At 42.7% G+C, this 23,029-nt stretch overlaps 1 protein-coding gene across 5 annotated transcripts in view; it reads left to right on the top strand.

Moving 5' to 3' along the window:
• pard3ab (par-3 family cell polarity regulator alpha, b) overlaps positions 1-23,029 on the top strand; it is a 188,165-nt gene that overhangs the window by 36,283 nt on the left and 128,853 nt on the right. For all 5 annotated transcript variants that reach the window (XM_030751153.1, XM_030751152.1, XM_030751151.1 and 2 more), the window contains exon 2: positions 4,898-4,999. In XM_030751153.1, the coding sequence (XP_030607013.1) occupies positions 4,898-4,999 (102 nt within the window). The remainder of the gene's footprint in view (positions 1-4,897; positions 5,000-23,029) is intronic.

The raw sequence follows: 23,029 nt of genomic DNA, 5'->3' as shown, positions 1-23,029 counted from the left end.
GAGTTCTGGATTGCTGTTGTGTGTTCTGCAGAGCTGATTTGTAGTTTTATTTGAGCTGAGGATCAGAGTTGTATTATTTGTAAGCTTTGTGTAGGGGCTGCGCTCGGTTTGTGTCACCTGTTGTTATTTTGCTCATAAAAAATACCAAAACAAAAAAAACCCCTCTATCTCCTACAGTTGCCTCAATTTTGTTTTGATAGTTTTCTGAAGTTCCACCAGATTAACATTTAGATTTTGGTTTCATTTGCATCAAGTCAAAAACAGCCCTAATTCACACACTGCTATTCTTGTATAACGTGCTGTCCCACTATGTCATGCAGAGCAGTGCATGTGTGCTCCGCGGGAAGTTAACAGCACCACACATGTTCATACCTGCACCGTAGCCCGGGGGGGGGGGTTTCTCCTATTTTATTTAAATTTTTAATGTGTACTGAAGGAGACTGTGTGTGAAAATTGTGTTGAAACAGTGCTTTTCAGAGCTTGATTGATTGATTGATTGATTTTTTTTGTTTTTTTTGTGTTTTTGTTTTTTTTTTTTTGTTACTGTGATTGAAAAGCAATTTTTATGCTTATAATTTCACATCATCTTTGATAGTTTCCTGGTAAGCTATGACATACTCTGCTTAATTCATGCGTGAGATAAAATACTGGTACAGCAATAACTCAATACAAGTCATACATATTTTTTTTATCAAATCATGCAGGATTTTTACAGGTATTTTTCCTCTGCAGTTACAATTTGTAATATATTACAAAATATAGAGTACTGCAGAATCACTGCATCATGAGTTATCATGGGCAGTGTATCCTGACTGCATCAAGAGTTACTCTGATTACCTCCACAAGTTTTTATACTTTTGCCCTATTGAGGGCTCCAGTAGTCGATGCCTTCTGTGATCTGTCTTCACATCTGTCCTTCATTTTTCTGCTGTACTTCGGACGAGGGTTTCAGCAGATTAGTGTCGTGAGAATCTCAGTTTTTCCCAGAGGGATCTGGCGTGAGTGAGGAAGTAGATGTAACATTAACTTCTTGTATCTGTTTTTTTTTTTTTTCCAAAAGTTGAGCGAGACAGTTTGAGGGACGATGTGTACAGAAAGTTGTAATGCCCTCATCAGTATTGCTGAAACCTTGTTTACTATGTGACTCAGTCCCTTGTCTTAAGTTTGGCACTGTGACATTTGCTGTGAGCTATTTTTACCAGATGAACTAGGCTGTGCAGAGCGACACACTCACGCACATAATTTTTATACTCTTTGATGTGCCTCACCCTGCTCTGTCTCAGTAGTGACATGCTACGGGGGACTGGATGCAGACAGCCACACATAAGTGCACAAAAAAAGCGCACAACAGCACCATTTAAAATCTAAACATAAGAACGTGCTGGGTTAGGATTCATTTAATCTACATTCATACTATCTTAAAGTGCATTACATGCATTGTATATGCGTTTCTTAATAAGCTGATGTTGTTCTCAAGTGGACAGAAGTTCTTGGAAATAAGAAAGTAAAAACCTGGGGTTTTAAATCTCTTTGAATGCTCAGTCATTGTTAATCATAAACCATAAATCGACTTGTTTGGATTTTATGGTTTTGGGAGATGCCCCAGTTGATTCAAAACAAAGTAGTAAAATGTGTTTTGGCTGAACTGGCTTAAAGGCAGTGGTTTGTGGCTTTCTTCACCACAACAATCGAAAAAGTCGGACATGCCGGCCCCGTTTCAGAGAAATACTTTGGACTGAGTGCTTTGGAAATTCTATTGTAACAGGCAGCGATAAACTGGAACACACACACACACACACACACACACAGAAAGCTGCACTAATTTGTTTGCATTGCGTTGCTGGCAGATGCAGTTCTGGTGTATGCTGGCTACTGCTTTTCTGTGTCAGATAAGTTTTACAGCTTAGCTTTGATTTTCAGACCTTTGCCTTTATTTATAGGTGAATGCGGCCCAGTATTACTCACAAACTTTAAGAATGGCTTTAAGTTTCATTTTGTTACAAATACACATTTTGATGTCTTTGAAGTGTGCCTGACAATGTGATGCTTTAGGGTGGGCTTCTGTTAGCGAGTACTGATCGATCTGTACTAAAGTCACACCTGGCTGAGCTTCTCTTTAATTTTTCCCTCCATAACACGGATAACATTTAAGGTTTCGTGTGTTTGAGTTCCATCGTTTCGATTCCAGAGGGTGTTTGTGTCTGCGGCTGCACAAAGCGACACTGGCTGTCATAAACTGACACAAACTATGACATCTGTCACAGCAGTGAGCGGGTCTGTGAGAGAAGCTGACAAGAAACAACACGCTGAAAGTATTAATGCAGCCTTTTCTCTTCTCGTCTGCTCTTTTGATGTTTGAATTCATGTTTCCACTTAGAACATTTAGACTATCAAAACAAGGCTTTTATTTATATTTTCATATTATATATTTCTTTTAGGCTGGCCTCTTATCTAGTATTAGTTTGTGAGTTAAACACATCAGACGTGTGTCTGGTGCTCTTTATAGTGAGTTGAATGTGTTGCAGTGAACTGGAACTTTATAAGTGGGTAATGAGGCTGCAACCCTCAAACAGCTCTGTGTGTGTGTGTGTGTGTGTGTGTGTGTGTGTGTGTGTGTGTGTGTGTGTGTGTGTGTGTGTGTGTGTGTGTGTGTGTGTGTGATGAAGCAAAACAGTCATTTCAAAACTTAATATTTTGTGTTCGGTGTCCTGGCATCATTTGACATATACACTTCCATGAGTGTGCACTGTACCCATCCTCCCTTTAGCTTGGAGCTGATGTGTTTGCATGTCAAGATCGCAGCGGAAATACTGGCAATTATCTGGAGTTGGATTTCCTATTTAACCACTGTATGATTGGAAGTAATAATCTTCCTTCTATTCATGCCTTATTTTGTTGTTGTAAAGCACTATGAGGTACTTTTTTTTTATTTTTATTTTTTATAAAAAATACTCCTAATAGTTACCACATTTAACTTTTTGCTCTCCTCTTTGTGTTGCATTCCAGTTTTTTAATACCCCTGTCTCTTTTCTTTACCTCTACCTTTATCCCCACTTATGTTAATCAAATGTGACCTTTTCGTGTGCTTTTCACGTCAGAAGCTTTGACATGTAATTGGACTCAATTATATAGTAGTGGTGGGTGGCATTCCTCGCAGGTCCAGATGATTGCGACTGTCTTAAAGAGCCAGCGGGGATCACGTGAATGTCACGCTAAAGCAGAGGTCCCCAACCCCCGGGCCGTGGACCGGTACCGGGCCGTGGGACATTTGGTACCGGGCCGCACATAAAGAATAAATAACTTAAATTATTTCCGTTTTACTTGTTATCTGCGCCTAAACTATATTTTATTTTGAAAAATGGGCGGATTCGCTCCGTTACTTCCCTCCATGACTTCCTCTTGACGTGTCAAGACGTTTCTGCTCACATGATACGTCACCGCTAAAATTAAACCCAGAAGCTTCGGGCCTGTCTAACGAAATCGGTTGGTTGACCTACATAACGCTTCTTTAAATTTTTGAGTGCTCAACAAGAGTAGAAAAGCGCTATGTAAGAACTAGTCCATTTACCATTTTTATTTATCAACACCGGGGACAGCAGTGAGGTAGACCCAGCCATCAAACTGACTCTCCAGCGCTTGACACCGCGGCTCTGCAGCCACGCTCCATGTGAAATCGGCCGAACCCAGTCAAAGCAGAAGCCAGCAAAAATGAGTATCAGAGAAACAAGCTCAGGGGGCTTACACTGATTCAGTGTTATGGTGAGTTGTATTTTTCATGCGCTTTATACAGTAAAAATCACCTAAGTCGAAGTCGCACAAATCGGGTTTTCGCTCTAGTTGGATGGCATCTGCAGGTCCTGATTTTTCCTAACATTAATTCCAATAAAATCATCACATAAATCCGTCGGATATTCACCTACCTCGGATGAAAAATCTGGTCCCATTGTAATAAATTTCCAGTTAAATGTGATCGCATAAACTGGATGAGTTTAGCTCCTCAGCTCCTGTCCGCCCACTTCCATGCATCGGCTCGTTCATGCACAACTACACACACACTAACAACGCCTGGAAATTGTTTTAGTGTTTATATCAGTTCATTTCACCGGGGACAATCGTGGCAAGTGTAAGCTACAAACTTGCACTTACGAGTAAAATTTCAGATTATAAAATTTGCAGAAGCAAATTCATAGATGAAGCAGAAGCCATTGCAGCGAAATTCGATAATAGACCCCAAACTGGGCCATTTGAATCCGACTGAGGTGATTTCTACTGTATTTGTTTTTGCGGTGTATCTTATTTTGAAGGCATGTTTTACCATGGCTCTAACAGCTGACCAGGGAGCGCTGTGGGCAGAGAGCCTGTTATTCATGTTGAGGCGGGATGTTACGAGAACGCTGCTGATAGAGTTGCATACGAATACAAAGTGGATTCACGTTTTTTATTATTATACGTAGAAAATATCACACTTGGTTATGGTCGTATCATTTATTTTGACGTATTTATTCGCCACACCTTAAAAGCCGGTCCGTGGAAATATTTTCTAACACTAAACCGGTCCGCGGCTCAAAAAAGGTTGGGGACCACTGCGCTAAAGTGTGTGTTTGATTTTTTTTTTTTTCCACTGGTGGATTGGTGCAAACAGATTTCTAGGGATTTCCAGTCAGTGCTGCTTTTCAAATACTGGTACAACCCTTTCACACGTTTTATATAAAACATAAAAAAAAATGCATTTATGTAGCAGTGCTTTTGCTTCTTGACAGTCATTTGCAATATGTTATGTCTTTTTGTTTAAATTGCAGTGCAAAAACACACATTTCCATGTGTCAGTTCATTTTAATACTACTGTTGAAGTTAAATTTGACCCATTTTTGCTGATCTTTACCTCTGTGTTCTGCAGGATGCCAGTTACTGGCTGCAGGTTCACCGGTTGGAGCACGGCGATGGGGGGATCCTCGACCTGGATGACGTGCTCTGCGACGTGGCCGACGACAAAGACAGGGTGAGTAATGCCTGGGAGATGTTTGTGCAGTTTTGAGGGAAAAAACCAAACAAACTTGTTTTGTTTTGTTTTTTTGTTTGTTTTTTTTCTGTTTTCCAAGGCACAGGAAGTGCTTACTGACCAATCAGATAAGAGAATTGTGTACCAAAACACCCCTTATCAGTTTGAGCTTTCATTAATGCCATCGTTAATCAAATACTCGCTATATATTTACATTGCCTTGCCTGTCTTTTACTTTGGAGATCCAGATTGATTAACAGAGTGCAACATCTGGTTTGTTTGCTTGTCTCTTTTTCTTTTATGCATTTTATCAGATGGAAGTAGATAAAGAGAAGAAGGGAGAGCAGATACTGACATGTAGTGCTGTACTGGCCAGGGATCGAGCCAGACGCTCATCATTTGGATATCTCGATGCTGCAGCACGTGTAGTTTAACCATTCTTTGTGTTCCAGTGCTGAATAATGTCAGCTGAAGGGAAAACAGTCACTTGGGGGAATTGATTAGTTTCTTCTGAAGGGGGGAAAACATCTTTTTGCAGCAGTTTTCAGTGCCTTTATCTTAATCTTTATCTTAATAAATAAAATAAAATAATTTCTTAAATAGTAACAAAAGTTAAAACATTCTTTAACTGCAATCATTGATCAGCCGCACTTCTTTCTGCAGTTTTTTTGGCCATGTTTTCCTGATGCCAGAATTCACTGTCCACTGACAGCAGAGTTCTCCGTCTGTACATAAATTATGTGATGCATTTTCAAAGCTGAAGCACTGGTTTTCTATAGTTTCAAAACTCATAACATTAAGCAGAACTTTGAGGGCCCAAAAAAGAAAACTCCAGCTAAACTTAAAGTAAGAATTTAGAGTTCAGGTTTGACCTTTGCTGTCTGCTCTGCAGCTCGTGGCTCAGAGGAATCGTTATGCTTTTGGTGGCGTCCAATCTCTCATGCAGCTCTTTCAGCTTTTGTTTATATGCCCCCATGTCTGAGTGTTTAACTACGTGAGTCAGTTCACGTGTTTATGTGTGCACCCTTACAACCAGCTGTCATGCTATTTTTTTCACATCCCTCTGTCTTTCTATGCCGTCCTCCCGTTGGTCCCTGCAGGCGTTTTCCACAGCAGAGAGAGAGAGAGAGAGTGTGTGTGTGTGTGTGTGTGTGTGTGTGTGTGTGTGTGTGTGTGTGTGTGCGCGCATTTCATACATGACAACCCGTCAGCCTCACTGTCACAAATCCACACCACTCTCACTGCTATGACACAAAATCCTTTGTGGGACTGTTAATGTTTTGCTTCTCTGCAGAGTTTGAATGTGTGTACGGCCATCAGCTGTAAGAGCAGAGCCACCTGTTTCATTTAGTGTAGCTGGTTTTTGTGTTGCTGTAACAGCTGAGCGTGAGCAGAACGTAGGGCTGTAGCAGGAAGTGTTATCCCGTTTTTTTTTTTTTGTGTGTAATTATTTATGATAATGTAAAATAAAAGCGATAATGTTACACAGCCAGTACAGAAGGTACAATTAAAATGGGGATTTTTTAAAAATTTTATAATGAATTGTCTACATTTTATAATGTCGCTTTGTCAAGTGGCTCTCATACCAAAAGAAATACCCCTTATAAGGATGTGAAGCTCCACCAGAAGCAGCTTTCTAAACATTCCTGCTCTCAAGTACCAAATATGTCCGTGAACCTCAACATTTTTGCTTTTAAATTACAATTTTAAATTCATTCCCTTTGTTTTCAGCTTTTGAAAACAGTGGATTTATGCAGGCGTTGGACTCCGGCAGGCAGAGTCTGATGTGCTTTTACTCTGATCCCAATTCATGTGAGAGAAGAGGGGAAACATAAGGGAATTAAACATGGATGAGTGTGAGTGACTCCGTGTGTCCCACTAAACATGACTGGTGGTCTCCTGGCAGCTGTGACTCATCTCTGCCATTGCACAGGAGCTTTTTAAAGACTGGAAGGAATGTCTGGCCCATCGCACAAGGACACTTTTATTAGCTTACACTGGAATGAAACAGGCCGCATGTAGTGCTCATCTTAGGAATAAAAGTACATACTTTTTATTCCGAGTGATAATTTTGCCCAGTGTTTGTGGAAGTACCACTAATTATAAACTGTGTATTTCATCAGTGCCAGAAAAAAGTGTCAGTTTGCCCTCTGTCACAGGGAATGTTTTTCCAAATGCCATGTTTTCTTTCTTTCATCAGCCCCCCCCCCCCCCCCCCCCCCCTCACACCAAGTGAGCAGTTCAAAGGTGCACGAGCTTCACTGTGAACCACAATAACATCAGTAGCAAAGAATCCACTTTTTGGCTGCTCTCACTGTAGTAGTTCAGTTGGCAGTCGTCACTTAGGGCCATAGGAAAATACCTGCTTGTGAATGTGCTGGGTTTCCTCTTCCCTTTCACCTCTGCATGTTGTTTATGGTTATTAGCCATGTGGAGCTGTGCTGGTTAATGTCTGAACGCTTGCTCATTTGATGGGTGGGTCGCTAGGTGAGTTCTGAACTGGAATAATGGAGTTGCCTGTGGTAATCTGAACTTGTTTGACTTTTTTACACCGTTTTTCATTTAGTCTAGAAAAGAGCGCAAGAGGGAGACACCAGCAGAACCACAGATAAAAAATATTTCTACTAATGGAGATTATGAAACAGCTGCTTGATTTGACTGGATGGCAGAAAGGTGGAAACTTTGCTGCTACTTTAAGAATTTGAGCGCTTCTTGCGTTCCTGTACTCTAATAACCGGAGGACACAATATATGTGCTAAGGATTGGCTGAGTAACAAATGCTTTCATCATCCATGAGGAGCCATGTTTAGAACCCAGCACCTTCTCCCTGCACTTGTGGTGTTTGTCTCCAGGAGCCCATCAAAATCAGGGTGGATTGGAGCTGCAGTCTTGCCCCAGGACACCCTTTCAGAAGAGTTCTTACTCTTAAATTAAAAAAAAAAAGGAAGCTAAAAATAAATAAATGTAATTGCAAGACCTTACACATAGATACTTTTCATAACATCCACCTTCGTGCGTGCACACAGGGATATTTTTGCTATCTTCTGTCGTCCAGTTCTCTTGACACTATTCTGACATGTACCCGCTGACATACCCGGGGAGTCTGGTGACAGGCTCGTCCTTACGCAGACTCCCGCGGCAATGTCACAACCCTAAATGACGGCACCTGGGCCGTGCCAGGACCACATTCCTCTGTGCATGTGTGCTGCGAGGGTGTGCCGCACAGCTGTGCTCGCCTTCACTCCATCAATGACAAGTCTGGCCCCGGTCAGCATGGTGTCTGGGTGTGTGGCAGGCATACTGAATATTTAGCTCTGTGTGTGTGTGTGTGTGTGTGTGTGTTGGTGTGTGTGTGTGTGTGTTGGTGTGCAGACAGCTGTGCCTCCTTTAAACATGTTAAATTTCCACGCTGTCTTCTTTGCATGTGTTTCACTTGGATGTGGAAAATTTTGAGTGTTTTTATTTTTGATTAATACGATGCACTGAACAGAAGGACCGAGCGATGTTCCTTGTATGAGTGTTCTGCTTGTGTGTGTTTTTGATTTTGATCCAGTGGATATCTTTGTCTGAGCTGAGTATAGAAGCTCCTTCCTGTGTAGGAGACGAATAGACACAGACAGGAGGGACCACTGGGTTAAATAAACCCAGAGGAGTTCCTTAAAACGACTCCATCAGTCTTCTGTTTATCCTGTCACAGAATATCAACAGACAAGCAGGCTGCCACTCACAGTTGCTATGCGTGTGCGTGCGTGTGTGTGCGTGTGCGTGCGTGTGTGCGTGTGTGTGTGTGCGCGTGTGTGTGTGGTGTGATATGATCCTTGTGAGCAAATGTCTCGACTGTCATTCGCTCAAGCCTCGCAGGGCTTGCTACTAAATTACTTAGTGCTACTTTCTTTGAAGCTCTTTCTGTACATAATTTAAGATTTTAATGTTGACATTATTAATAAAAAATATCTTTAATAGCATTTGTGCCGGAACAGAAGTAAGAAATGATCCCATTGGTGGAACAAATGATGACAAATCTATGTTGAAAGCAAGGCTGCCACCTATTTAAAAAGAAAACACACAAGTCTCTGGAGCTTGAAAAAGGCGACTGGACTTCTTTTTGTTTCTTGAAGACGTTTCACCTCTCATCCGAAAGGCTTCTTCAGTTCTCAACCAAATGGTGGAGAGACCCAGGTATTTAAACCCCTGTGGGCGTAGTCCCCTGGAGGTGGTTATGACCCTCTATTGATCATGTGCGTGAACACATGTGCCCAGGTGTGAAGGGGGCGTGGGTCATATTTAATCAGTGGTTTCAGTTGAAACCAATTTAGGACTCCGCTCCATTGTTTCCTGTGGCCTATTGAGGTCACTGGAACAAAGGTGTGAATGGGGGTTGAGACGTCTGGGAAGGGAGCTCAGGACAGCACTGTAAGCGGGGGAAAGTTGGTGACGTAATCCACCTCCTCTGTTCAATGATGGTTGTTCACAGTGGACATAGATGGCTTCTTTCACTCCTCTTTCAAACCATCTGTTTTCCCTGTCCAAAATGTGAACATTGGCATCCTCAAAAGAGTGCCCTTTTTCCTTCAGATGCAGATGTACTGCTGAATCTTGTCCTGTCGAGGTGGCTCTTCTATGTTGTGCCATTCGTTTGTGAAGAGGCTGTTTGGTTTCACCAATGTAGAGGTCCGAGCACTCTTCACTGCACTGAACAGCATACACTACATCGCTGATCTTGTGTTTGGCGGATTTGTCCTTGGGATGAACCAGTTTTTGTCTTAGGGTGTGACTTGGTTTGAAGTATACTGAGATGTCATGCTTGGAGAAAATTCTTCTGAGTTTCTCTGACAAGCCCGACACATATGGGATGACAATGTTGTTCCTCTTGTCCTTCCTATTCTCTGTAGTTTGTGTTTGGCCTTCATTCCTGTGCATCTTAGCTGATTTGATGAAGGCCCAGTTGGGGTAACCGCATGTTTTGAGGGCTTTCTTAATGTGTGTGTGTTCCTTATGCTTCCCTTCTGCCTTAGAGGGAACACTTTCCGCACGGTGTTGTAGGGTCCTGATCACCCCAAGTTTGTGTTCCAGAGGGTGGTGGGAGTCAAAGAGGAGATACTGGTCTGTGTGTGTGGGCTTCCGGTAAACTTCAATGTTGAGGCTTCCATCTTCCTCGATAAGCACCGCACAGTCCAGGAATGGTAACTTGTTATCTCTGGTGTCCTCCCTGGTAAAACGTATGTATTTATCCACTGAGTTGATGTGACGAGTGAAGGCTTCTACTTCATGGGTTTTGATTTTGACCCAGGTGTCATCTACATATCTGTACCAGTGGCTAGGTGCCATCCCTTTTAAAGAACCAAGAGCTTTACTTTCCACTTCCTCCATGTAAAGGTTGGCTACAATGGGAGACACTGGGGAGCCCATGGCACATCCATGCTTCTGTCTGTAGAATCCATCATTGTATTTAAAATATGTTGTGGTAAGGCAGAGATCTAAAAGTGCACAAATCTGATCTGGGGTGAAGCTGGTTCTGTTCAGTAAGGAATCGTCTTCCTGTAGTCGTCTTCTGACGGTCTCCACTGCCTCAGTTGTAGGTATGCAAGTGAAAAGTGAAACCACATCAAAGGACACCATGGTTTCATCTGGATCCAGTACAAGATTCTGGACCTTGTTAGTAAAATCTGTAGAGTTTTCAATGTGGTGGGGTGTGATGCCAACAAGCGGTGATAAGATGGTGGCGAGGTGTTTGGAAATGTTGTAGGTGACCGAGTTTATGCTGCTGATACGTAAATTTCAAACTCTGCAAACCAAGGCATACCATTCATCTGTTAACAAACAGGACGACACGATAAGCAATGGAAACCAAGGAAAGTGGGTGAAGAACCTATCAGACAGGGTCCTCACCAAACCAGAAGAAAATGTGCTAGCCAAAGGACTCAACTTTGCCATAGCCCCACAACAGCTTCCTATAGTAGACCTCATCACAGCGACAGAAACCGCTATAAGAAATAACAAACTTTCTCATCCTGTAGCAGAACAGATCAGGATGAAAGTTTCAGCCACTCTCTCCAGTGCAAGACTTCCTCCATCCAACCTCACCATTCAGGAGAAGAAGGCCATCACAGCCCTAAGCAAGGATCAAAACATCACCATACTGCCAGCCGACAAGGGGAGGTGCACGGTTGTGCTGAATTCATCGGATTACCACAACAAAATTACTACACTCCTCAGTGACAACAATACTTATGAGGTCTTGAGACGTGATCCCACAAGCAACTACAAGAAAAAAGTTGTTTGCTGCCTGCAACAACTTGAAAAGGAAAAAGCCATTGACCGCCCCACTTACTACCGCCTGTACCCTGGAGAAGCCACTCCATGCATTTATGGACTCCCAAAGATCCACAAAGAAGGAGTCCCACTTCGACCCATTATCAGCAGCATAAACTCGGTCACCTACAACATTTCCAAACACCTCGCCACCATCTTATCACCGCTTGTTGGCATCACACCCCACCACATTGAAAACTCTACAGATTTTACTAACAAGGTCCAGAATCTTGTACTGGATCCAGATGAAACCATGGTGTCCTTTGATGTGGTTTCACTTTTCACTTGCATACCTACAACTGAGGCAGTGGAGACCGTCAGAAGACGACTACAGGAAGACGATTCCTTACTGAACAGAACCAGCCTCACCCCAGATCAGATTTGTGCACTTTTAGATCTCTGCCTTACCACAACATATTTTAAATACAATGATGGATTCTACAGACAGAAGCATGGATGTGCCATGGGCTCCCCAGTGTCTCCCATTGTAGCCAACCTTTACATGGAGGAAGTGGAAAGTAAAGCTCTTGGTTCTTTCAAAGGGATGGCACCTAGCCACTGGTACAGATATGTAGATGACACCTGGGTCAAAATCAAAACCCATGAAGTAGAAGCCTTCACTCGTCACATCAACTCAGTGGATAAATACATACGTTTTACCAGGGAGGACACCAGAGATAACAAGTTACCATTCCTGGACTGTGCGGTGCTTATCGAGGAAGATGGAAGCCTCAACATTGAAGTTTACCGGAAGCCCACACACACAGACCAGTATCTCCTCTTTGACTCCCACCACCCTCTGGAACACAAACTTGGGGTGATCAGGACCCTACAACACCGTGCGGAAAGTGTTCCCTCTAAGGCAGAAGGGAAGCATAAGGAACACACACACATTAAGAAAGCCCTCAAAACATGCGGTTACCCCAACTGGGCCTTCATCAAATCAGCTAAGATGCACAGGAATGAAGGCCAAACACAAACTACAGAGAATAGGAAGGACAAGAGGAACAACATTGTCATCCCATATGTGTCGGGCTTGTCAGAGAAACTCAGAAGAATTTTCTCCAAGCATGACATCTCAGTATACTTCAAACCAAGTCACACCCTAAGACAAAAACTGGTTCATCCCAAGGACAAATCCGCCAAACACAAGATCAGCGATGTAGTGTATGCTGTTCAGTGCAGTGAAGAGTGCTCGGACCTCTACATTGGTGAAACCAAACAGCCTCTTCACAAACGAATGGCACAACATAGAAGAGCCACCTCGACAGGACAAGATTCAGCAGTACATCTGCATCTGAAGGAAAAAGGGCACTCTTTTGAGGATGCCAATGTTCACATTTTGGACAGGGAAAACAGATGGTTTGAAAGAGGAGTGAAAGAAGCCATCTATGTCCACTGTGAACAACCATCATTGAACAGAGGAGGTGGATTACGTCACCAACTTTCCCCCGCTTACAGTGCTGTCCTGAGCTCCCTTCCCAGACGTCTCAACCCCCATTCACACCTTTGTCCCAGTGACCTCAATAGGCCACAGGAAACAATGGAGCGGAGTCCTAAATTGGTTTCAACTGAAACCACTGATTAAATATGACCCACGCCCCCTTCACACCTGGGCACATGTGTTCACGCACATGATCAATAGAGGGTCATAACCACCTCCAGGGGACTACGCCCACAGGGGTTTAAATACCTGGGTCTCTCCACCATTTGGTTGAGAACTGAAGAAGCCTTTCGGATGAGAGGTGAAACGTCTTCAAGAAACAAAAAGAAGTCCAGTCGCCTTTTTCAAGCTCCAGAGACTACTATGACCTGGATGACTGAGAATCTACACAGACAAAACACACAAGTGTTTACAGGTATTGATCTAATGTCTTTGTGTGTGGCGCATGTGTTGTGTGGTTGATATTGATTTTTCTGAGTGCATGCACCAGGATTTGGAAGTGCTGCAGAACTGAATCCCCCCCCCGAGGCCTCTTAAGGGGCGGATGCTGACTGATGCTGAGTATGAAGATTTTTTTTTTTTTTTCCTTTCCTCGGACAGAAAACCAGTCATATTGGAAAGAAAGAGGAGTGCAGTGCAGTGAAATATTTTCAATAAAACTGGCAAATGCACGGTGATTCTTGATTTTCTGAGTTATACTCAAATTAGCTTGTGTTTTGGGGTCTTAGACCAGGTTGCTGTTTGGTGCCATCTGAGCCTGAAGGTCAGGTAGTTGGCTGAATTAAACAAACTAAAGAAAGAAGCATAGCCTCTTTTTTTTTTTTGTTTGTTTTCTGAAGCCATATTGGGAGATTGATACCATGGATAGTGCTGCCTCGAGGTGGATTTTGGTCTGGACGAGAGCCTGTGTGGCGCTCCTCCAACAACAGTTGGTTGAGATAGATGAGAGGTCATCTGATACATATGTGGTGGTTAAAAAAATAATAAAAATAGCATCTCGCATACCGAAATACATTCTCGAAGTTGCGACTGAGACTTTCCTCGAATAATTCCACAATTGTCAGTTTCATGCCAGCCAGCAGCAGCATGGAAAAAAGCCCTGGTTGTAGCAGGCATGCTTTACTTCACTTATTGTGCAGCTGTTTATGACTTTAATCCAGTTTTCAAACTCCCGGAACTGCTGCTGTAAACAGAGAGTGCGTAAGTTCCTGTGCACTTTCTATCCACTTTGTGTGTTAGGGGAAAACCCTCCACACACCTTGTGGGAAAACTATAAGTGCAGGCTGCAGAATATGATATGAACATATAATATTCATATTTCCCCAACAAATAGAGAGATTGTGTTCCTTGTTTTGGACTGCTAAAACACATCTCACTTTTACCAAACTACAGCCGAGCGGCCCCTCCTCCAGCACTCAGTGATCCTCCTCAGGGAGCGTTAGTGATGACCTCATTTATTCCAGGCTAGCCCTCCTCCTTCTCTCCCTTCTCCCTTTCCCTCTTTCTAGCCTCCTAATGAGAACAAGATGACAACTTTTGTACCAGAATCAGATGGGTGGCACACAATTTTCTGAGCAAGGCTTTCTGTATAAGAGGGGGGGCGGGGCTAGAGTAAGAATAACCAGCTCTAGAAAAGCTATGCATGAATGTACTGACTACTTTTAAAGGTAAGTAGAGTATCTCAGCTATTTTCAGTGTGTTCAGGGGAATGTGCTATAAGAACATGCAAAAAGTAGAAGTGGATTGATATATTTTTGGGGGCAGAAGCCGATACCAATATTCAGAGAGTGAAAACAAATGATTTCGATACACTGGCCAATATTTAATACACAGTATATTAAGCCATTGTGACACATGCACTGCAGCCCTGAACTCTTCTAGACAGAGGCGCCAGTGTCTGACGCAGTCATACGGGCAGTAGTTGGTCTTTAACCCGCCTGCTCCCTGCTGCAGGCTGACGTGCAAATAATGCAGCTAACATACTATATTAATGCTTCTGATTCTCCCGAACCTGCCTGAAGATCATCATTTTACACTCTTACTGCGAAGAGAAGAAGATGGCACTGTTGATTCATTTTACCTGGAATATAGTTCACACACTAGTCAGCAGCTTAACGTGAGACACTGCTTGACTTCACACCACTTAGCGATGATGCTACTCTGCTGTGCTATAATGATGTGTTACAGAAAAGTGCTGAGTATTTTAAGTCTAAGGGCTCTGCTGGACAAACTGCAATGGCCCCATTTCTAAATCAAAGCACCCTTTTCTGCAGTATGCTTAATAAAGTGTTTGACAAATCTTATATACTGTACAATCAGGCACTGACAGAAACAGGTTATGGTAAAATGTGATTGATGGTGCCTTCATAATCATGACTCCAGAGAGATCTAAATCACATTCTTCGCTATGATGAATGATTATTTAACACAGTCTGTCTATTCTGGAGGACGCTTGCAAAACTTGTCCCATCTCGCTTTATGTTGCTCCACATGAAGCAACATAAAGCTTTTACGAAATTAATTACATCTAAGTGCTAGATTAATGACGACATCCTGGCTTGACAGCAGTGCGAGGTTAACATGTTTGTCTTCACAGGCCCTTATTTTCTCCCTCTTTGTAAACCATTTAAGCTCGTTGTTTGGACTGAGTCTAACAGCCGTAGCAGACGCGCTTGTTTAAACACGTGAGGAAAAGTTGCAAATCTTAAAAAGCTGTCTAAACTCTGGAGGTGCGTTTCCGCCGCTGTGACTGGTCATGTTTGAAACAGCCCGCCTCTTGTGTTCTGCAAACAGTGGCTCTACTCACCCGACAGATGAATACAGCCTTATAGGAGTGACTCACAAGGCTCATGGGTAAAAAGCGTGTGTGCAAGTGTTCCTTGTATTGGTGGGTTGTATTATGACTGCACTGCTGTAAGAGACAAATAATACTGTGCATTTACAGCCAGTTTACGAATTTAGGGTTTCTTGAACATTCACAAGTTAAATATCTAGAAAATATAGGCAATATTTAAGCACATCTCTCTGAAATATATACTGTGTGGACATTATAAGACATGTTTCAAGTAGGCCTTTTCTGCATGCTGGCTTTGAAGTAGTCTGTGTAGTGTAAATATCATATAGGTATACTGTCTTGGATAGTATACAATTCTGTCTTTGTACTTCCCAGAAATCAAGAGGTAGTAGGTATAGGTGGGCCCACAGCACATGAAGACAATCTGCATTTTGTGGCAACATTGTTCAACATTGAGATGACTCTGTGATTTGTTATTATGTCTCTCTACTTTAATTAGGTACATTGCACTGACACTGTCTGTCTGTCTGTGTGTGTGTGTGTGTGTGTGTGTGTGTGTGTGTGCACAGTTTAGCTGTCCTACTGTTACAGACTCATTATGTCAGGGTTATGCTGCTTATGAGCTGCAGTTGATTGACACTGTGTGAAGTGCACGGTCTCCATTTCTCCTATAATTAACACCAGATTGCTTCATCAGAACTTTCGTAAGAATGAAAACCCAGTTTTAAATAAGATTTCTATCCCCAGCACCCTGCATATTATTCAGTGCTTTGTAGAACGATTACTCACCCACACTTAAGCAGTCTCAGCATTTCACCTTGAGTAATTGTCACCCACACAAATCCCGAGTCATGATTACTCAAGTGTGTTTGTGTGTGCATGCATACGTGCGTAGACTTTAAGTACATTTGCACTCTGTGCATTGTGTCTTCATCTTTGTATTATGGATCGTTTTGCATAATTGCAGGTTAGCCGTGAGGTAACATCCACAGGCCGTCATCTCCTTCTGTGGTAGCAGAGTGGGGGAGTCTTCACTTCCCTGCCACGCTCTGTGTCTGATACGGTCAGGGACCAGAGAACCCACAACACGTCTGAGGGCCACAAGACCTTACATGGATATGGAGACATAAATCCATGTGACGTTAAACATTTCTTTAACCACAGAGTTGAAGCTTTTGTCAAGATTGAGATGTACAAAAATTTCAACTAGCTGAAAGCAATGTAGAAAAAACCACAGCTTCTTAAAATTTAGTTTATTAGAATATTAGTCCATCTTTTCCTGAACTGTTACACTGAAAAGCCACTTCTTGTAGTCATTGTTATAAAGTGAGATTGGGTTGGAAACTCAAGGCTAAGAGAAGGAATCTTTTACACTGGGAATTACAATATGCACTGTTTTTGATGATAAAACTGGTGCTACATGAGAATTTGCCAAATGAATAAAAATACATTCACCTTCCATATTTGGCATATTTGGTTCACATCTGAGACACTAGCACAGCTTTATTCCAGCGACCTTTACCAATATTAGTTCAGTGCTACCTACCAGCAGTGTAAGCTCATTTACAGCTGGCACAGGGAGCTTTCAGCACGGCAACTAAACACCGATGCAACTAAAATAAGAGCAGAACCTTTTTGTGTTGATGGTGTTAAGCTGAGGTGCTTCAGTGGGGGTTCCAGGGTGTGGACAGGCATCCAGAAATCCCACTATTCAAAAATCCTTTGCACAAAAATAGCTGAGTGCTGCTGTAATCTTTATTTGTAATGTTTCTTGGTTTCAGTTAAATTGAGGTCAACGTGGTTCACATTGCCGCTATAGGAAAAATCTATAGAAGACTATATGGATGATATTGATTGGGAATAACAGTGTTAGAATAGACTAATGAGAACTTTAATCTTAATCTGTGATAGAAAAATGTTATGAGGAAACAAAGACAATGTTTAAGGAGTCAACAGAAGTGTCTGGATTACAGCGACTCACAGCAGATGTTTGTGTGTGTGTGTGTGTGTGTTGGTGGTAATGAGATTATGACCCTCCCCTCCTCTCCTTTATCTCTGCTCCTCTATCCCAACTCTTCTTCGTCCATCTCTCTGCTTTTTCTGTCCTTCCTCATTGCACTTGGCTTTTTTTTTTGCCCCCACTGCAGTATTTATGTTTTTAGCAAAGTTTTGGAAGTACTGGGTGTACGTTGTACTTTATTTGCTCTAACATAGACCTCCTATAAAAAGCTTTAAACATCATAGTTCTGAAGAAGAGTAAAAATAGACCTACTCTGCCATCTAGTGGTGATGTTGCGTCAGTGCACCCTTCAGTACTTTGGCGTGCATATAAAAGCGTTCCTTAAACTAAAGTTGGAGCAACAAAAGTGTTGACCTGCTGACTTCTGGTTGCTGCTGCATTTTTATAAATCAGAGATGTTTGCTTTAACGCTAACACAATGTCAAGGCTGTGCACCCTGCAGCTGTAGCTGAGACAAGTTTACGAACTTTGTGTTACTTTACTTTTTAGAAGGGGTATCTTATGCTACTCCTTATTTTCTAAGCTTATGTCAGATGATGTACAAGTAGCTCCTATGAGCCCAAAACTCAGGCTTCAGACTGCTCTAAACGCTCAGCCTCAGCCAGGCTTTTTTTTTGTTTTTTCCCCTCCTACCCTCGACTCGGTATATCAGTAAAAGCAGATGTTCCAGATGTGTCCCGCACATTTCAGATGTTCTGTTTATGAGGAGCAGGCCATAAGAAGGTGATCTGAAAGGGAGAACGGGCTTTAAAGGAATGATGTTCCTTAAAAAGAGAGGAACAAAAAAAGCTTGTTTTACACAGTGGGTGAACTGATGGTCTGGACCATGGCCCAGTGTGAGATAAATGAATGGTTTTGTACTGTGATTCCTGTAAAGTTACTCAGTCTAAATATATAAATATGTAGGTGACAATGAGCGTAACAGGTCCCCGTTTAAGGATTAAAAATAGCCTAATGTTTCAGGACCGGCCACTCTGGAAAAACCCTCTGAACCGCAGAAACAACAGTCTGAGACCACAGACGCAAACACAGACAGTGATACTGTTGCCTGTCCCTGCGGTGGCCGCCGCTTTGTTTGTTTTGTTAGTCAGGGGCTGGTGCTGCGGGCTGTTGCGATGACCAGTGGAGGTCATACATGCAAGAGCGCTGATTTCTCAGTGTGCTCCGCAGCACATCGGGGCGATTTCCAGTAATGTCAAACCGTAGACAGGGAAACTGTCACTGGATTTAACCCTCCCTTATTTGGTCGTGCGGTGTTTCCTGTTCATTTTAACTAAAAACTGCAGAATGTGGAGGCAGGTTGGCTCGCTTTCTACTGAATTTCGTCTCTTTCAGAGATTCTGTCCAGACTTTTTTTTTTTTTTTTTTACATATGCACGACTCCACAGAGCACCTGGCTGGTTTGTCATTTTTCTTATAAGAGGCTGAAGCTGACATGAATGTCAAACACTTCATTTAATGGTTGTTATTGTGGTTAGTTATGAAATGTTTCCTCTGCTTCATTTTTGCCTCTTGGACCCACCCCCGGTTTGTTTGCTCCTGTTATTAAAGATGTTGAAACTGACGCACACTGGTGGGGGCCAAAGCATGTGTTGTGTAACAGAAAAACTCTCCCCAAGCAGATTTTAGCACCCCCCCACCCCTTCAGGCGGTTGAAGTCACCAAGTTCAGACACTGCTTGCAGCCTTTACTCACACTCAGTCTAATCAAAGTCTCAGAAGTCTCTCAGGCATTTCAGACTTGAGACTGACTTCAGTCGCACAGCAGTTGCCCCACATTGGATACACTGAAGAAAGACACACAAATATAGAAATGCTACAAAACCAGGAATGAACAGTTCAGTATTTTATTAATTTTAACAGCTTGTTTTAAACTAAATTGTAGCCACCACTTACCCAAAAGTTTGAAAGGTGAATGTCCCAACACAGTTTACACAGGGGAAAGCAACACAAAGCTTCATTTAAATATTTTCATGTTTTCTTGTATCAGAGTCTATAAATGCATTTAAAAAAAAAAAAAAAATCATGATTAGTAATAGGACAGCATGGTGGTGCAGTGGTTACTACTGTTGCCTCACAGCAAGGTCCTGAGTTTGAGTCCACCTGGGCCAGGCCTTTTTCTGTGTGGAGTTTGCATGTTCTCCCAGTGTCTGCGTGGATTTTCTCAGGGTACTCCGGTTTCCTCCCACAGTCCAAAGACATGCCATTAGTGGGGTTAGGTTAATTGGTGATTCTAAATTGGCCCAAAGGTGTGAATGTGAGTGTGAATCGTTATCTGCCCCTTCTGTGTTAGCCTGGACAGCCTCGTCTCTCCCTGTGACAAAAGCCTGAAAAGGATAAGTGGAAGAAGATGGATGGATGGATGGATGATTAAGAACACACATACTTTTTTACTCTCCCTTTTCCATGTTAATTTACTGCCTCACTCATACATACTCTGCCAGAGGGGTTCTCACCGCGGTGACTCAGCCAACCCAGCTGTGGTCTGTGGGAACAGCCTGCACAGTCAGGAAGTGGTGTGTGTCTATTTCTGCGTGTTATGTGTCTGCATTATGTCTAAACTTGGCATGGACGGGATGCTGACACAGATCTGAGAACTGTGTGTGTGTGTGTGTTTTAAATCATCACTAACACATGTGTGCAGCTTCCACCAGAATCTTAAGTACATTGTCAGAATTGGGTACATACACTAAAATAGCAACATTTGAGAATCCTGTTGTCAGGTGATTTACTCTTGCAACAAAAATCGGAATATGCGACATGAAATTTGCTGCCTGTTATTGCGTAGCAATTTTCATGTCGTTCTTGGTAAGTTATTTTTATTTTCTTACAATTATATAGATTATTATAATCATAGGACTTTAGAAATCCACCTTCGTAGTGGCATGCGCTTCCTTTTTGCACCAGCAGGGGTCAGTGTGGGTTTAGGTTTAACAAGGCTGAGGTCGTGGACTTTCTCATCAGTGTGCTGCTTGCAGAGGGGGCAGGGCAGGAGTAATTGTGCCTCTTAAAGCTGTGAGGCCTTACATCATGCTCCCCCGGGTGTTTTCTGTGTCTGCTGGGACTGTAGTTACTGTTACGATGCTTGTAGAAGGTTCTTTTAGAGTGTTTGTGGGGGAGGACAGGAAATGCGTGATTTCATGTGTTATATTAACACTGAATGCTCACAATTCTCTGGGCCTCTGTGTGACAGAGGAGAGTAAAGGAGCTAGTATAGGACCTATAGGACGTTCTTCTTACAGTATTAACTGTAGGGTTTCTGCCATATCCTCATACATATTTCCTATGACACGTTTTTAAAACGTGCAACATGAATTGACATTTTCAGCTGATAATTAGAAAATATTCCATTGATCTTGCAACCTCCACCTTTCACGACCAACAGTCATCATTTCCTCCCTTTTCCCACCAAAGGGCAACTATAAATTTTTAATTCCTACTGCAGGAAGTGGCAGGAAAACAGGCAGGAAGTGACTGTTGGGGGAAATAAACAGGATGTTGTGATGCGAGCGGCACTGTTTGTGTAGTTACTTCCTTCCAGCGTCCGTGCTTTGATGGTCGTCAGGAATAAATCAAAGCGAGAAAATAAATTGTTTTCTCTCATCGGCAGCCGCAGATTGTACTTGAATAGAAATACCCTGTGAAATATTGCCATTGATCTCGCCATTGTAGCTGGAACGTTACATTTAAAATGACACGTAGTGAACCGAGCAAGTTCGGTTATTGTTTGTTGTTTTGCGTCTGGGGTGTTGTGTTGTTCTGCAGCATATTTTAGTGTAGTCACTGAAAATTTTTGAAGGCATTCCTCTTGTCATAGTGTTGGTCATCACACGTCTATGCATGGGAGATTTACTACCCTGAGGTTAAAATTAAGAAGGTAATAAGATTGTTAATAAAAGAGAAGGATATACAGAGGCTGAAAGAATTTTATGTGTTAGAACTTAGATATTACTTGTACAGTTTCCTAGTTTCAAAACACACAATACTGAGCACCAAACACACATGCAGTACATCAGGCATAACATTATGACTACCTGCCCAATATGGTGTTGGACCCTCTTTTGCTGCCAAAACAGCCCTGACCCGTTGAGGCGTGGACTCCACTAGACCCCTGAAGGTGTGCTGTAGTATCTGGCACCAAGATGTCAGCAACAGATCCTTGAATTCTTATAAGTTGCGAGGTGGGGCACATCCCACAGATGCTTAATTGGATGGAGAGCTGGGGAATATGGAGGCCAAGACAACACCTCAAACTCATTGTTGTGCTCCTGAAACCGTTCCTGAACCATTTTTACTTTGTGGCCAGGCGCATTTTTTTCTTCTGAAAGAGGCCAAAGCCATCAGGTCATATAGTTTCCATGAAGAGTCTGATGTGTTTGTCCAAAAGCATCACGCTCCCTCTGCCGGCTTGCCTTATTCTGAGTGCATCCTGATGCCAGGTATTCCCCAGGTAAGCGACACAAATGCACATGATGTAAAAGAGAACGCGATTCACCAGAACAGGCCACCTTTTTTCAGTTCTCTGTGGTCCAGTTGTTGGTGCTTTTGATGGGTGACAGGGGTCAGCCTGGGCACCCTGACTGATCTGCGGCTATGCATCCCCATACACAACAAACTGTGATGCACTGTGTATTCTGACACCTTTCTACCAGAACCAGCATTAACTTTTTTGGCAATTTGAGCTACAGTAGCCCGTCTGTTGGATCAGACCACACGGGCCAGGATTCTCTCCCTGTGTGAATCAGTGAGCCTTGGTCGCCCAAGACCCTGTCGCTGGTTCACTAATGTTCCTTCTTTGGACCACTTTTGATAGATATTGGCCGCTGCAGACCAGGTACACCCCACAGGAGCTGCTGATCCTGTCGTCTAGCCGTTATATTTTGGCTTTTATCAAACTTGCTCAAATCCTTACGCTTGCCCATTTTTCCTGCTTCTGACACATTCAATTTGAGGACAAAATGTTCGGTTGCTCCCTAATATATCACACCCACTAACAGGTACCGTGATGAAGTGATAATCAGTGTTATCCACTTGACCAGTCAGTGGTCATAATGTTGTGCATTCACTCAAAAATATAGACTTCCTTCAAGCATCCATTTCCACTGCCAGAGTGGTGTGAAACACAGGAAAAACTTCTTCTCATAACAAACTCGCTGACCTCTAAGAGTCGGCGTTCTTTCTAATGGAATCAGCACTTCATCTCACCTGTCAGCAGTTCATCCTCCCATTGTTACAGTGAATGTAACTCCGGTGCTCCAGCTGAGGTATGTTATGATTTGCATGTTGTCAGGGATTGCAGTACAGTTCCTGTTGTTCGCACTTCTGCCCTTTCTGTGCAGGGGTACGATGGTCATAGATTTGTCCGGTAATAGGAGAGCCTCGTGTTACGTTCATGCTCCCAGAATTCATGCTCTCCAGTGTATTCATTGGAGTGTGAATGTTGGATACCAAGCAATTGGGT

Source organism: Archocentrus centrarchus, chromosome 17, assembly GCF_007364275.1.
Source record: "Archocentrus centrarchus isolate MPI-CPG fArcCen1 chromosome 17, fArcCen1, whole genome shotgun sequence".
NCBI lineage: Eukaryota > Metazoa > Chordata > Actinopteri > Cichliformes > Cichlidae > Archocentrus > Archocentrus centrarchus.
The sequence above is the reverse complement of the archived record's forward strand: the minus strand, read 5'-3'. Positions and strand labels throughout refer to the sequence as shown.